This window comes from Quercus robur, chromosome 1 (assembly GCF_932294415.1).
Source record: "Quercus robur chromosome 1, dhQueRobu3.1, whole genome shotgun sequence".
Taxonomy (NCBI): domain Eukaryota; kingdom Viridiplantae; phylum Streptophyta; class Magnoliopsida; order Fagales; family Fagaceae; genus Quercus; species Quercus robur.
This window is the reverse complement of record NC_065534.1, coordinates 17003834-17020969: the sequence shown is the minus strand read 5'-3', so window position 1 is coordinate 17020969 and position 17136 is coordinate 17003834. Positions and strand designations below refer to the sequence as shown.

At 37.2% G+C, this 17136-nt stretch overlaps 2 protein-coding genes across 2 annotated transcripts; one reads left to right on the top strand and one right to left on the bottom strand.

Moving 5' to 3' along the window:
- Positions 1-5040: 5040 nt before the first annotated feature.
- LOC126723556 (uncharacterized) lies at positions 5041-8753 on the bottom strand. Its single transcript, XM_050427118.1, has one exon. The coding sequence runs from the start codon at positions 8372-8374 to the stop codon at positions 5246-5248; it is 3129 nt and encodes a 1042-aa protein (XP_050283075.1). The 5' UTR covers positions 8375-8753; the 3' UTR covers positions 5041-5245.
- A 4136-nt stretch (positions 8754-12889) lies between these two features.
- LOC126725035 (uncharacterized) lies at positions 12890-15527 on the top strand. Its single transcript, XM_050429552.1, has 4 exons — positions 12890-13076; positions 13164-13292; positions 13347-15211; positions 15310-15527. The coding sequence occupies exons 1-3, from the start codon at positions 12890-12892 to the stop codon at positions 15209-15211; spliced, it is 2181 nt and encodes a 726-aa protein (XP_050285509.1). The 3' UTR covers positions 15310-15527.
- The last annotated feature ends 1609 nt before the right edge of the window (positions 15528-17136 follow it).

Below are 17136 nucleotides of genomic sequence, written 5' to 3'. Positions count from 1 at the left end.
ATAGCAGTTTTTTTTTTTCTCAAAAAAAAAAAAAAAAAAAAAAAAAGAGTAATCGATTCAACCTTTGGTTCTCCAACAAAAAAAAGAAAAAGAAAAAAAAGAAGAAGATTCAACGATTGGTCATCATCCCAGCAATCTGGACACATTTTCTTAAACATATTAAAAAATTGTGAACGTTACCAATATAGTACACAACAATTGTACTTCCAAATGTACTGCTTGCAAATGTACTTCCATATGGTACTACAAAGAATTGGAGTTATAATCATTGGATCTAAATGTACTGCTTGCATTTTGTGTAATACAACTTCAACATTTTTAACAGTACAATGGAGTTTGCATAAAAGGGAGTACAAAGTTGTATGAGCTGTTAAATACTATCAAAATCTATTTGCAAGTACTGAGGTGTAGTACATTGTAGCAAAGTACTGGAATTTTAAAGTTTGCTAGGCTATATATATAACAATGGGATTATATCCATTGACATCACCAAAATCAAATGAAAAAAATGTAAGAAATCCAACAAAGGTGAAGGAGTCCTACAGGGGCAAACTGAGATCACATGTGGGTATTCATATGGACACTCATTGTGCTTGTGTTCTTGTGTGTTAGATGTGTTCTCAGGTCGCCCCTGTGGGACTTCCCTCCACTACATGTTCATCTTGCTATCAATGTTTGATCAATTTTGACTTTGATGGTGTAGAATTTGTAGATTAGTCATGGGCCAACGTGCTTAGCATCGTAGATGATTGTGGCTCAACTGTTTGGATAAAAGTTATGTGGTCAAGGTAATAAGAAAAAATTCTACTGTTTATAATCATATTTTATTTTTATTGCTTAACACCGAAGATGATCATGGTTCACTTAAACCTTATTATGTAGGGCGTAGGACCATACAAATACTAATGGTCCGTTTGGATTGAGAGAGAGAGAGGGAGAGTAGAATAGAGTAAAGTAGATTTAGCACAAAATTAACTTATTTTTAACTAACTCTACTCTACTCCATTCCACTTTCCCTCCTTCCCCCTTCCATCCAAATAGGCCATAGGTTTTGGTTCCGTCCCTCTTGGATGGGAAATAAGATCGACTCCCTTTGACAAATTAAGGAACTAATATAAACAAAAATGTTTACCTTTAAAACTAATTTGACAAATTAAAGCAAAAGTCATGAGACAATTGTAGAGCGCTCTTGTAGAAAATAAATTGACAAACTTGATTTTGTTCACATTTGACATTTTTTTTAAAAATGTATTGACGGTTAAGATATATGAGCAAAATTTTACATTTAGACATAAATATTACTCGACTTTTAGTCTAGATGGAGGCTATTTTACCAGATATTGTTCCTCTTGTTTTGGCTTATTTATCTGCACCTGATTAATATCATGTCTTTCTGTTTCTCAAAAAATATATATAATTATATACAAATATTACTTCTTTTTTTGGTTTGGAGACGTACAAAGATTACAAATTGAATAGCCATTGTGACAACCATGCACAGAGTCCCTGTCCATGGTCCACATACCCAACTCTCGAAGCTGCTTCTGAATCAAAATCCAAACCCATTTTACTAACCCAAAAAACCATCTGCTTTCCATTCCCCAAAGAACATTGATTAACATTAATGGTATCAATCTTCATGCCAGGGCTTGTCTTGCCAACCCTCTCAGTCCTCACATCCTTTTATTCCAATGACATAAAATCATCAACCCTGAAATTCTGGGCAGAAGATGAGCTTCTGACATGGATAAGCTCCAAGCTCTTCCCAATATAGAATTCAAAGGTGGGATCAATGGACTTAAGAAGTATGTCACCATGACACCATCTAAGAATTATACCTATACTCCAAACACTTGTTGATTACATAGGCCTTCACTAAATCTCATTGATCAGCTCTGCATTAGAATCGTAATAAGTCATCAACTTGTAACTTGAAAATACCAAAATAATAGTCTTCTGATTCTGCACACCATAAAAAACAGCATCAGTAGGCCCATGCTCAGCATTGCTCATTACAACTCTTACAGGAGGTATGGTTGCATTTCCAGCCCAGTCTTTTTTTTTTTTCCATAGTTAACACCAGCATCCTGGTAAGAGACACCGAGTGCTCTATCACATCAAAAATTGGTTTAGATATTAAAATAACAAGAAGAATGAATAAATTTAATGAACCAAAGAGCCCATAACCTCTCCCCCATCTAGTACCATCCTGTTGTCACCTGCAGAAGAATTTTAAAATTTAATCCAGATCATGCCAATACCATTTTTTTTTTATCAGTATGTCAATACCAATAATATTACCAAGAAAGATAAAAATCAAGAAAATATGAGTGATAAATCCGATTTCCATCAACTCAAGATATGGCTTAATGCCCTTTTCCTTGTGCTTGCCATACCACAACCTGAGTTCTTTCCAAGGTTTTGGAAAGAGAAGCTGAACCCAACTGCTAACCATGGTACAATAAAACTGTGCTTTGTCACCTGTAGTCAACAATCAATTAAATCTTTTTTTTTTTTTATAAGTAATAAGATATATTGAAAAAAAGGAACACCCAAGTGCACCGGAAGTGAATCAATTAAATCTGAGGAAATAATTAAGGGATGAAAATTATCAACCACAAGTTGGGCTAAGGAAACATGAAACAAGGGCCATAGGCACAATAGTTCAGCATAAAAATACAATAGGGGGTAAATATAGATTAATAGTCATTAATCAGATTTTATAAAACTATATTGAACACATGAATGAAGAAACAATTCAGTAAATCAACATTAATTCTAGATCATCCTCATCCATTCAATTGTACAATTTATGCCACTGCCTTCACCATAGGACTAGAATAGCAAATATATTAATTCAATTTTCAAGAGTACCCTTGATATACTAACTAATTTAGTTCCATTATTTGGGAATTCAAAAATAAACCAAGTCACTAGAGATTACTTCAAATGAAAAAGGGAGTCACTAGGTCAGCCTGTAAATTACTCTCAAGTCCCATATGTTGGTCAAGGATCTGATTGTTGAACCTCAAATATTTGTGAGGAACTCAAGTGCTTTTAGAACGCACTATACAAGGAGATAAAGTTATGTAAATGGCTAGCAAGTAGCAACTGATGTAACTGATTTATCTTTTTGGCTATTTTTATTTTAACTGTTTATCCTACTAATGACTCCATCAAAGAATAATAAAATGTCAAAATCAGTCACTATCTGTTAAGAATTATCAAACAGCCAAAGAAGCAACTCCAAGCATTCTAATGTTTCCCAGAAACATTAGCTTTACAAACTTAATGCTTACCAGTGCATGGAGGTGTGCAAACACGTGTAATCTTACCAGATTATTTTAGTAATCTGCACGTCTCCTACAATAACTTCCAATAAAGACGTGATTCTTTTTAGAAGAACTCACAAATTTAAGTTGTTTCTGGACACCAGCTTGACAACCAGACAAGTGACCTCAAACAATTGAATGTTGATTGGAGCATAAACTGTACTGAATATCACCATTGCGTTTCTGACTTTAATTGGCTAGGCTGGGGACATCGCAGATATAAGCTATTATAATATATTACATGTGTGAGTCCAAAACAAAAACCTTAAACAGTTAATCTATCATAGTAAATTCAGTGACCCTTGTGCAACAATCTAAGTGAATGATGTCTTTCAATTCATACTGAATTTTTTCCTGCAAATACCCCTAAGGTTATAATTGTATATTACATCCCTAATTGATAATCAAAGAAATCTGTGGCAAGCATGTTTAACTATTATTGTAAAACCTATTAAAACAAACTACGTATAGTAAGATTCCAACACCTAATATGATCAGACAGTCAGAACAAATAAATAACAACATTAAATCCTTAAACAATTACCATTGCACCAAATACTAGTTCTTAATGTTCCACTAAGTGGCTGCTATTAAAACTTGAACCTTACACATGCCTGAGACTTTAACCACCCTTAATCAGATTTTATAAAACTATATTTGAACACATGAATGAAGAACCAATTCAGTAAATCCACATTCAAGACCATCCTCATCCATTCAAGTGTGCAATCTATGTAAACTTGTGTAAAATTGTAAATGGCTAGCAACTGATGTAACTGATCATTTATCTTTTTGGCTATTTTTATTTTTTAACTGTTTATTCTACTAATGACTTCCAAGAAAGAATGACAAATGTAAAATCAGTCACTATCTTTGAAGAATTATCAAACAGCCAGAAAAGCAAACTCCAAGATCCTTGATCAAAGTTGGAAGCTGGAGATCAAAACCCAAATGAAAAGTGATTCTTTAGTAAAATCAACGCTATCAGTTTCCTTCTGTCACTCCATTTCTTTTATAAGTAATGCCAAATTTCATTAAAAATAAAATTCTCATACACAGGAAGAATACAACAGAATAGCAAGGAAAAAACAAAACTTAATTACAAGGGATTTTCCTTCTCTCAAGAACAAAACAAAGTACTCTAATGTTTCCCAGAAACTTCAGCTTTACAAACCTAATGCTTACCAGCTTACAAGCTATGTTACTATGATGGAGGTGTGCAAACACACATGTAATCTTACCAGATTATCTTAGTAATCCACATTTCTCCTACAACTTCCAACAAAGACTGATTATTTATAGAAGAACACACAAACTTGAGCCGTTTCTGGACACCAGCTTTGTGAACCAAATGAGTGAACTCAAACAATTTAATGTAGATTGGACTTATAGCATATAGCAATTAGGTATCACATTTTACATGAGACAGTTGTCAAATTGTATCCTCTCAAATATGCTAAACGATACAAGGGAACACCACTTTCTAAAGCATATTCCATGCATCATTAGAAAAAACTATATGCAAGGAGCCACAAAGACAATTGTACGATTGTACACAGATGCAAGGATTCTACTCAAAACAATAGCAGCAATACTCTCCAAAGTAAGCCCTAAAGCCAGAAAATTATTCTTGAAACAAGTAATATCATGAAATGAGTTGCATTTCACACAAAAACAGAAAATAAATAGGTTAAACTCCTGCTGAAAATAACTTTAAAAAGAATCATGCTGAAGTGAAAGTTGATCTTGGTTATACAGAATGAACTTTTTTCCCATAATCAATAGTAAGATATTACCTTAAATATCTCTTCATTGCTAGTTACAAAAAAAAGAGTTTAAACTTTCTTTTCATAATCAATGATGAAATCTATTGCCTTTCGTAATAGCTAATGGCACAACAAAATAAAAAACGTCTATACTTTACGAGCTAAGGTCCTCTGCTTTGTTGCATGCTGGACTACTTTTTCCTCCACGGGAAGGCCCTTCCGTCGTCTTACACTATCGATGAGTTTCCTAGCTGTATTTGGAGGCACACTAGAACCGTCTCCAAACTCTTCAATTTCCTCCTCTGTTTTGGGTACAAAGAAAGGATCTTGAGGAAGTTCTTCCCAGTGGCTTAGTACAAGAAGAACACTAGCAGCTCCAGAAGTCCACCTTCTAAGCTCATCTGCAAAACCAATACTTTCAGAAACCGGCACATATGCATGCACGGTGAACAATGGGGAACCTTCCTGCATTATTTCCTTGCTCACTCGGGCGCGCCTTCTACCAAGGACAGCATACATGGGACCCAAATATTCAGGAGGGGTGTTCAGCTCACAGAAGTACATGGCTTCCACAAGTCTCGACTTCTTCTGAAGCACAATCGCCCTACAAGCATCTTTGACAGCTGTGATAACCTGTCCTGTGAAGATGCCATACTGCTCAGCTTGTTGTTGGTGGGAAGTTTCAGACTCATTAGCCTGCCCAATAAATGGAGAAATATAAGCCTCAACAACAAATGCCAAACCCCACATAGGTTCATCACATAAGGGTCCAGCTGCAGTAGCAAGTTGAAACCCAGTTACAACACTACTTTCAAGATGCTCGGCTTCCATGGATAATGCTTGAGTTACTTCTGAAGATGTCTCAGCAGCTTTGTCACCATCAATAGAATCATCCACAAAACCTAATCTCTGAGATACATGAGAGGAACCACGAATAAGAACAAAGGAGTCAACACCCTTTCTTTTGAAATCCGGGGTGAATAGGATATTTGGACCAATCTGCCTAGGCCCAAGTGCCCAGATCTTTTTAAGAAGCTTTAGCCACTTCGCTCTACATTTCTCAGCCCGGTCTTTGTCAGTCTCAGTCATTAACAAAATATCTTTCTCCACAGCATCCATTATCCGTTTCTTAAGTACTTCAATAGGATTCTCATCTTCTAAAATGCTTGATCTTTGGGTGTCCAAACCTTTATTGGTTTGCCCAGACTTAACTCCAATAATATCTCCAAGTAAATCAGAACTATCATCAAGCATCTTGGTTAGAGTAGGCGGAAGCTTCATGACTTGTACCCGAACTACACATCTCCCATTAGGTGTTGTCTTTTCAATATAATCCAAACCCCCAGTTAATGACTTTAAGTTCTCTAGCATATAGGATACCTCTCCCTCAATGGTCTCTCTAAAGGACACAAGGGGCGGAGAGAATTCCAACTTTACCTTGGCAAATCTCTCTGTCAAATCCTTCTTGCATCTTTCTAGATGAACTTCTCCTGCAGCTGCGAGGACATTTTCACCCCTTGCAGAAACACTGACCTCCACAAATGGGTCTGCCCGATTTAGAAGCTTTAAGCCTTTCAAAAGTGCACCCATATCTGCTGGATCAGATGGCTCAATTGCTACTCTAAGAGTTGGGGCAACCTGAAATACCATACTCGAGAAAGGCCAGCAATTCCTTGTGGATGAAAGAGTTGCACTTTTCAATATGTGCTGACCAAGGCCTCGAATTGCCACAACATTTCCTGCCTTTGCAGAAGCCACCAAGTTTAAGCCTTGACCCATCATTAGATACAAGGATTGCAACTCAGCCACCTGCACATGTTTCTGCATTGATTCCCCTTTTAGCGGATCATATAAAGCTGAAAGCACAAAAACCCTCTGTCCTGAACAAAGAACCCCACTAAAAATCCTAGCAAATGCAAGGAAACACTCATCTGACTCACCCTCTCCACTTTCAGCTGAATTGTTTATAAACTCTCCATGTAAACCCCTCTGTGGAAGCATTTTCATTGGCACGGCAAACATCTTGGAAACAAAAGCAACACATGGTGCTTCAGGCCTTGTATCACAAGCCTCAACTGATTTTCTAACAAGTTCTGCCTCTGCAAGAACATTGGAATCAACCCCATTGTTCAGAATCTCTCTCTTTGGAAGCAAACGTGAGACACGAAACGATTGTGCTGCAATAGGGTCCGGCATACACTTAACCACCATCGACAGTATTGCCTCTGATAAAGGAAGCCAACGGCTCATAACAGATTGAAGCACAACTTTCGGGTCCTTATTCTGTAACTCGCGAGCAGGCACAGACAGATTAAACGACTTGATCACTTTCTCAAGTACCCCTTTATCCCCCTCCCCATCCAAAGCCACTTGGTAAACCTGCCAAAGCGGCTCAAGTACAAATTGAACAAACATAGGCCGAGCCTTACTTCCTCCACCAACCCCCTTCTTCCCCATAATCATCTTCGTCTTGGGATTAAAATACCTAGGACCCCACAATGCCTTCTCCAATACAGCAGCACTGGCCCCAAGCTTTGATGCATAAAATTCAGCAAACTCATGAACCCCAAAACCCCACCCATCTAATGCACACACAAAAGCCACATTCCCTTTCTGGGGTTGAAATGTGTCCTCCTCATCATCCTCTACAAACTCAAAACTCTCGTCCCCACCACCACTACCCGCCTCTCCCAACGACCCTGCAAGCACTGAATCGACATCACTCAGATACTTCTCAGACTTATACCCACTAACAATCCCATTAACCTCATGAACAATCCTCAACAACCGAGTATACGCCTCTAACGGACTCAACCTCAATTCACAAATCAACCTATCAATCTTATTGAGAACCAAACACGGCGAAAGCTTCTCAATCCAGCACTGTCTCAAAACAGCGTGGGTTTGAATGTGCACGCCCTCTACGGCGTCCACCAATATCAAAGCGCCGTCGCTCAATCGAGCGGCGGTGGACACTTCGCTACAGAAGTCCATGTGCCCCGGCGAGTCTATGAGGTTAATCGAGTGGTGCTTGTATCGAAGAGCTATGGAAGAGCTCTTCATCGTGATGGCACGCCTCTGTTCCTCGTCCAAATAGTCCATGAAACGAAGGCGGCCGGCGAGTTTAGGGTTGAGCACTCCGCCGCCCGAGGCGGCGATCAAGTGGTCGGCGAGCGTCGTCTTGCCGTGATCCACGTGTGCCAGTATGCATATGTTTCGGATTTTGCGAGTTTCGGTATCGGAATTGGAATTAGAATTAGAATCGGAATCGCTCATTTTTTTTATTTGCTTGAAAAAATTGAAGTAAAGAGAAAGAGAGAGACAGACTCACCGCCGGCGAAGTGAAGAGGAGAGAGGAACTGGGTTGCTCCGGCGAAGCTTTGCAGAGATGGTAAACCGGGTTTGGGTTGAGTTGGGTCGCTACAGAGGGTTAGGGTTTATAAAGGGGCATGTGTGTAATTGTATCAGGATGTTAGGGGTATTTTCGTTAGCTCAAATAAAACCCGATTATCGTTTCAGGAAGAAGAAGCTTTCGTTTGAAGTTTGCCAGAACGGTACCTAAACACACAAAATGCACGAAAAGGGCTTTTTGCGCCTGAAAAGTCATTTTTGCCCCCACTCTAAACTCACCGCCAATTACCAAATAGAGCGAAAGGTTAAAACCCTACTATTTACCATTTAGAGAAGCCCAGATTGTTTTTATGGCATCGATGCGTGGATTGGATCAAGTAAATGGCGAAAATGGGTAATTACCCATCAAGATGAAACTATTCAGTTAGTTGGCCCGGTTTTGAAAGAAATTGGGAAACTAGCAAATCGAGCCTCAGAGGCTCGATTTTGGGCCCCTAAATCGAGCCTCTGAGGCTTGGTTTAGGTTGTTTGATGTGGCAAAAATCCACGTGGCGTTTACATGTGTTGAGGTCTAAAAAATCACAGTAAAATAAGCCCAAGAAAGAATAAGCTAAGCCCAAGAAAGAGTGAGTTAAGCCCAGAAGAAAAAAGACCAAGTCCAAAGGGATTATACAAAAGGCCCTGAGGATCCCGAAGCCCAGAAAAGGAAAAGCAACCAAAGAAGAAAAAGAGAGAACATCACAGCAAAGTATAAGACGCAAGGATCCTCGGGCACCATCAATGAGCGCGAAGAAAAAAAGAAGACCAGGACAGATCGATAGAAAGAAAACAAGAAAAAAAACAAAAGGACGCAAGCGACCCTTCATGGCACAGACAGAAAAGGCGTCGGGGAACCAAAACAAGGAAGAAGAATGTTAACAAAACGATTTCAAAAGAGCAGAACAGGATTCCGCCCAAATAGGAAAGAAACGGAGAAGTAAAAGACACCAGAAGGGCATACCTCAGCACATCCCAAAGAGGATGGCCAACCAGAAGCTTTCGAAGGAATCAGAACCAAGAGAAGGAAAGAATGAGAGAAAACGGAAAAGGGGACTTACCGAGATGATGAGGACAGAACATACTTTGTTTGCAAAAGACCAAAACATGGGAACCAACGGTTCCCCAAGACGCCCAGAAAACTCCACTATAAAAGGAGAGGATGGGTTGTGAAGAAGGGCAGCGAGAAAAAAGGGAAAAAAACACAATAGAAAGAAGAGATTCTCTAGAAAAATTATCAGAAAGTTTAGGCAGAAAGAAAATACCAAGGGAAAACAAATACTGCTTCCCGATATCCTGTAAAAGCAACTATGGCACATACTCGGATCCAACGAGAATCAAACTTCGCAAGTTTTGAAGGCTGAAATAGCCATTCAAGGCTGCAATTTTTGAGCTTGATTGGACCTTGTATCACGTCCTAGTAAGCTTGCTGTGATCGAATAGATAATGCTTTAATTAAATATTGTTCCCAGGATCCCCACAGTACTTCTCTTTTTTTTTTTATTGTCTTGCTAATCCTGCTTTTCTTTTCTTTCTGAGCTTACGTTGTTAATTTCTGGCACTCCTCGATATCCTTGTTTGTCATTTTTGTGTGTTGTCAGGAGTATTCTCTGCATTCACTTGATTCTTAAATAGCCATTTAGCTGCGGTGAGTCAAGGCCCAGTCCACCAAATCCTTTCTTTTCATTCAGGTCCGGGATCCTTCGGCCTGAGTATCCCGAAAAAAGCACTCTCACAACATGAAACTCGAGTCTCAGAAACTCAAGTTCCACGTAGATGCCACGTGAAACTCGAGTCTCTGAGACTCGGTTTCAGTTTAAGTAAACCGAGTCTCAGAGACTCGAGTTTTAAGCAAAAAAAGCGCGCATTTTAACTTTGAAACCGAGTCTCTGAGACTCGAGTTTTAAGGCAAACTGAACTCGAGTCTTAGAGACTCGAGTTTCAAATCACTCTCATGTCTGCCTGTCTGGTCATATCAAGCTGTCTTTGCTGTGCTCTGTGCTAGTCTATTAGCTGTGTGCTCTGTGCTAGTCTAGTAGCTGAATACATTGTGCTCTGTGCTAGTCTATTAAGCTTGTGCTGAAGGACGTGAATATAATTTGTCTGTTGCTTGTTAGCCTATTAGTCTATTTTGGTGCTTGTGCTAGTCAACAACAGTCTTTGTTGCAGGTACAGTATTAATTGAGTACGTTGCTGAAGGACATGTGAATATAATTTGTCTGTTTTGAGACATATTCAAAAAATATGTTAAACTAGCAGAAGCACCAAAAACTTCTCTCAGACTATGTTGAACCACAACTCTTAGACTAAACACAACTCTCACACCTTCAACAACTTGAATCACAAAGCCTCAACAACTCTCACACCTTCAGCAACTTCAATCACAGAACCTCTCTTAAGAACTCTCACAGAGATTGAAACTCTCATACATATTTAGCAGCAAAACATTGCTCCTCTCACTCTCATACAATCTCAGCAGTACATTTGCACATCATTATGTCAAGTAAGGGTCTCCTCACTCTCTAATTAGTTGTTTAGTGTATATAGCTGCTTTAACCATTATTGCTTGCATTGTTTTAGTGTATATGCCATTTCGTAATAAAATATTTGTTTGTATTAGGCAAATATATTTGTTTCCTAATAAGATATTTGTTTGTATTAAAATATGTATATTTGTTTCCTTATAAAAAATACGTATATATATTTATATTTATATGTATATTTATACAACTATATAATTAAATATTTATATATACATATATTTTATTTATATATTTATAAAACTATATAATTAAATAATTAAATATTTATATAAATATATTTATATTTATACAACTATATATATAAATACTTATATAAATATATTTATATAAATATATAAATATTTAATTATATAGTTGTATAAATAGGCTAAATATAAATATATTTATATAAATGTATTTATATAAATATTTAATTATATAGTTGTAGCTTTTGTTTAGCTGGGAATGTTTTGTGGTTTAAGGTTCTAGTTCTTTGAGATTAATAAGCTTTTTGAGGCTCTCTTAGTTGGATAGTACATGGTATTTGCTTTTTGTTATTTGGGCATAGGTATAAAGGTGTTTATGTATTTGTGGCTGCATACGTTTGGCTTAAAAAAAAAAAATACGTATATATATTTATATTTATATTTATATGTATATTTATACAACTATATAATTAAATATTTATATATACATATTTTTATTTATATATTTATAAAACTATATAATTAAATAATTAAATATTTATATAAATATATTTATATTTATACAACTATATATATAAATATTTAATTATATAGTTGTATAAATAGGCTAAATATAAATATATTTATATAAATGTATTTATATAAATATTTAATTATATAGGCTAAATAGGCTAAATATAAATATATTTATATAAATATTTAATTATATAGTTGTATAAATAGGCTAAATATACAAATATATTTATATTTATATATTAAATTAGATGATATGTCTAATTTGATTGATCATGATTATATTCACATTAGTGTTTTTTTTTTTTTTCTTTTTTTGTCTGATGAACCCTGCTCTATGTTATTTCATCAATAGTAGTGTAATAGGGTATGGCATTAATTTAAAATTACTTGAATGATGTTGTTACATAATTGCACTCATTCATTTGCACATCCTCATGACTTTTGTTGTTTGGTTTGATATTTTTATTTATATTTTTGTTAGAGCTGAGTTTCAATTTTGTAATGGGGGTGAGTTTTGTCTTCAGTTTTTTTATTTGTTTGAGTATGAAATTATAATGATTGAGTGTGTTTCTATGTGATGTGGGGTGAGTATATGCAATTGTTACACTTTTAGAAGTTGCGATTGTTGTACTTTGAGTAGATAGAAAAGGTTTTGTAATTGATGTTAAATCAAAGAGATCAAATATGTCACTAACATAAATTTACTTGGCTCTCTAATAGGTTCACAATCTTTGAAGAATATTGACATAAATGTATACTTCGGTGGACCCCTTTACAATCCTGAAGGGATTGACGGATTTCCATTTAGAGGGGAGGGTATTGAATGCTACTACATGATGTTACGTCGTAAGTTGAAGACGTTGACTGATTTGAAGAGGAAAATAATGGACGAATTGAAATTGAACCCTGCTTGGTATGACATCAAGATTATTTATCGTTACCCACAAGAAGTTCTTCATGAACGGATAAATTACGGGTATATGGCGATTAAAGAAGATAAACATGTAAAGATGATGTTTAATAGGATCTAGAAAATGTCCTAAGTAAATGCTGCTGAGTTGTATGTAAGTTTGGAGGCGAGTGTAGACAACAGTACTGAGGTGGTGCAAGAAACATCTACGGCTTTACAATTTACAACCCTAGATAATGGATGCACTACAATGGGAGGGTATGCAATGGGAGGTTATACACTCCCATCTCAAGATTATGTTGCAAATACTGGTGAAACCCTCTACTCTCAAGAGACACATTTAGAGGAGGAAGACGAAGACGAAGACGAAGATCATGCTGCGAATGATAACATAAATAATGATGATATGGATCAGTACGAAGAGAGGATTGAGCAAGGTGACTTTGAGAACGATGTGGATGAGCATGAAGTCGTTCCTAATTTTGAAGAGGAAAATATGAAGTACCATGATGAAGGTGATGCAGATGATGATGATATTGGTGTCCAGCATGATACAGATACGACCATTGGCTACAGAGCTCCTGCGGACTCATTCTACGCAAATACTTGGGAAGATATGGTTGATCCTTCACTTCTTCAGATACCATTTCTTTGTACTTGGCAAGATGGGATGCATTTTTGTAAAGGGTTGACTTTTGCAAATAAAGCTGCGGTGAAGCGTGCATTGATAATATACGCAGCAAAGGATAATAGAAATTTCTCCATCCAAAGGTCGAGTACAACTCAATTGTGCGCCGCATGCATTGACGACAACTGCAAGTGGTACGTTGGGGCATACATGAAGTCTAAATTGAATGGTCTGTGGATGGTCACGTCTTATGTGGGTCCACACAGTTGTATACCCTTTGGGCTGCGAAGAGACGGTAGAATGATGGATTCTAATTTTGTTGCATCAGAAATTGTGGGAAGATTGCGAAAAAAGCACACTGCTACTATTGATGAGCTTTGGGAGATCATACGTACTAAGTATGATCATGAGCTTTCTTACTATAAAGTATGGGACGCAAAACAAAAGGCAATTGCTAAGATTTTTGGGGATTGGGAGGAGTCTTACCAAAGGTTGCGAAAGTTATTGTTGGCATACTTGGATCAGGATTCGGGTACCCAGTATAGCTATCACACCATACCTAAGCCATTAGAAGGTACTACGTTACTGCGCTATGTATATTGGGCATTCGCTCCATGCATTGCTGCATTCCAGTATTGCAGGCCAATGATCAGTATTGATGGAACTCATTTATATGGTAAATACAAAGGGGTATTGATGATTGCAATGACAACGGATGCTAATCAAAAGGTTTTGCCTATCGCCTTTGCTGTTGTGGATAAGGAGTCAGGGGCTAGTTGGGGGTGGTTTTTAGAGTGTCTCAGGACTTCGATAGAGCGTGTTATTGAAAACAAGGACATTTGCATTATTTCTGACCGACATAAAGGTATCAAATGCGCCATTCGAGAGTGGCCTAGAGGGCAAGACGGAAGAGAACGGGTATATCATCGATATTGCCTTCGACATGTTGCTAGCAACTTCAACACACACTTTGATAACCCGACTCTAAAGGCATTGGCCTTGAAAGCTGGATATGCGACTCATGATGCTAAATTTGTGTCCATAATGCAAACCATTAAGGAGGCCGAGATTAATTTATTGAGGGGTGTAGACCCTACTGATCGCCGGATTATACGTTATATGCCATACACATATCTAATGAGTGAGGATGTAGACAAATGGACCCAGTCACATGATGGTGGAAGACGTTATGGGGCAATGACAACCAATATCTCTGAGTGCTTTAATGGGGTTCTTAAAGGTGCCCGCGGTTTGCCCATTGCTGCAATGGTTGAGTTCACTTTTTTTAAACTTGTTGCATATTTCCACGATCGACATAAACAAATTACTTCTGATCTCTCTCGAGGTAAGGTGTGGAGTGATTATGCAATGGAGATCTATAACAAAAATGAGCAGAAAATTGCAGGACACACTCTGAGGAATTATAATCATGCAGAGGGTATATATCAAGTGGTTACCCAGTATAACGACCATAGAGCTGGAGGGGGAAATCACAGTCATGATGTGCGCATATTTGATAGAACATGTGGTTGTGGAAAGTGGCAAAACTTGAAGATCCCTTGTTCACATGCAATTAAAGTTCTTAAAGGTCTGCATCTCGATGCGCCCAGCTATATTGACCCATGTTACAGTCTGAACAACGCCATTCTCACATATTCACATAATTTTGTGGTGCCAAAGTCAGAGTCATTATGGACAGACGTTCGCGGACCACGGTGGGTGCCTGACCCACAATTGTTGCGGGCCAAAGGTCGTCCTACGATGTCAAGAATAAGGAATGAAATGGATGGGGTACGGCGAGAACGGGGAAGCCGGAGGGAAGATCTGGAGTTGAGGGAGATTCAACCAAGGCAACGATGTAGAGTGTGTCATCAAGAGGGGCATAACCGTAGATGCTGTCCCAATTCCCATAGGGCTTCGACAAGTGGTAGTGCTATGAACTAGGTAAGTGCCGTCACTGTTTTTATATAATATACTCAGAATGTCATTTGGTTTTTGTTCTTTGCATTTGGAAACTAATAACCGTATTTAATGTTTGTCAGGCAAGCGGAGACTTGATTTTCATAAGTGACATTGTACGTGGGACTTGTCATGATCTTCTGTATGGACAAGCTAGGTGATTATGTAGAGTATGTTGTATCAGTATGGACAAGTGTTAGGTGAATATGTATAATATGTTATATCAGTATGGAGCTTCCGCTAGGCGAATATGTAGACTATGTTGTATTAACTTAGTTGTTATTTTGTTTATTGTTGTAAATTACGGATAATTGAACTATTTGTTATCCATTTTACTCGTTACATTAGTTGCGTGATGTAGCTTTTTCCTATAATACGAACAATGATATTACTTTGGCAATAATTTTATTGAATAGTTACTGTTTTAATCTGGTTGTAGAACTTTAATGTATGCTCCGTTCGCGTATCACAGCGTATGTAGTTGTTTGATGTGTTCTGGACCCTGGAAAATTTGCTGTAGGGGAGAAAATTAATTCTGGTCCATGCACCTGCGGCAAAAAAAAAAAAAAAATCCCAGTGGAACTCGAGTATCTTATACTCGATTTCCATAAATAGAAATCGAGTCTCTAAGACTCGATTTCCATTTATGGAAACCGAGTATAAAATACTCGAGTTCTACTGGGAATTATTCTGGTCCATGCACCTGCGGGAAAAAAAAAAAAAATCCCAGTGGAACTCGAGTATCTTATACTCGATTTCCATAAATAGAAATCGAGTCTCTAAGACTCGATTTCTATTTATAGAAACCGAGTATAAAATACTCGAGTTCTACTGGGAATTTTTTTCCTTTAATTGCCCCAATTTGGTGACCTGCGGCCAAAAAAGAAAAAAAAATTCCCAGTGGAACTCGAGTATCTTATACTCGGTTTCCATAAATGGAAATCGAGTCTTAGAGACTCGATTTCTATTTATGGAAATCGAGTATAAGATACTCGATTTCTATAAGTAGAAACCGAGTCTTAGACTTGATTTCCATTTATGGTAACCCCATTTCTACTGGGATTTTTTTTTCAATTTTTTGTTATTACCCCATTTGAGAACTAATTTCAGGTAATTTTTTACTAAACCGCCAACATCGAAGAGTAAACCTTGTAAATCCAAAAATATAACTGAAATGAACAAAATAAAATTATACAATCTGGTTTTTTTGTTTTTAACTGCCAACATCTAAGTAACCCAACCCTGTAAATCCAAAAAAAAAAAGAAAAAGAAAAGAAAATCAACATCTCATGTCTTCACAATCCAACAATACACAAAAAGCACACATTCAGTATAATTTCATATCACATTGTAATGCACAAACTATAAGCAAGAAAATTGAGTGGAATATTAAAAGTTCAAACTTGTTCTTTTAATTTTATTTTGAATATAATTGAAGTTCTAACTCTAATTAGCTCATTTACAACCACTACATGGTAGGATTGATCCCTGAGTGCTATGTCTCATGCTACAGCTACACATGCCCAGAAAACTAAGCCACATGTGCTTGTCCACTAAGCACAGATTTTTAATTATCATTCTGGTCGTCTAACCAATAGATTGACAACAGATTGACAGTCATTGTCTACGGACATTCTTGTCAGATACTTGAAGTAAAACACATATTACATAAAAATGTATCACAATAAGAATATTTAACAAAATAAACAGAGATGCCAGTGGTATTTAAAAAACTTCAACAAAGTGTGGGCACCCCCATGTGGCTTTTATATCCATACAAAGAACAGAGCTGTTGGCTGTGTGTGAAGAACAAAGCCACGGATCAATTATATTCAGGGTGGTGGAGTGAAACAAAACATTAACATGGAGACACACTACTTCCATAGCTTCCGCAATGACATGTTTTTCTC

Coding starts and splice junctions, on each gene's coding strand:
- LOC126723556 (XM_050427118.1), bottom strand. CDS start 8,374: ATGAGCGATTCCGATTCTAATTCTAATTCCAATTCCGATACCGAAACT.
- LOC126725035 (XM_050429552.1), top strand. CDS start 12,890: ATGGGAGGGTATGCAATGGGAGGTTATACACTCCCATCTCAAGATTAT. Junction 13,077..13,163: donor CGAAGAGAGGATTGAGCAAG/GTGACTTTGAGA, acceptor AAGGTGATGCAG/ATGATGATGATATTGGTGTC. Junction 13,293..13,346: donor TCTTCAGATACCATTTCTTT/GTACTTGGCAAG, acceptor TTGCAAATAAAG/CTGCGGTGAAGCGTGCATTG.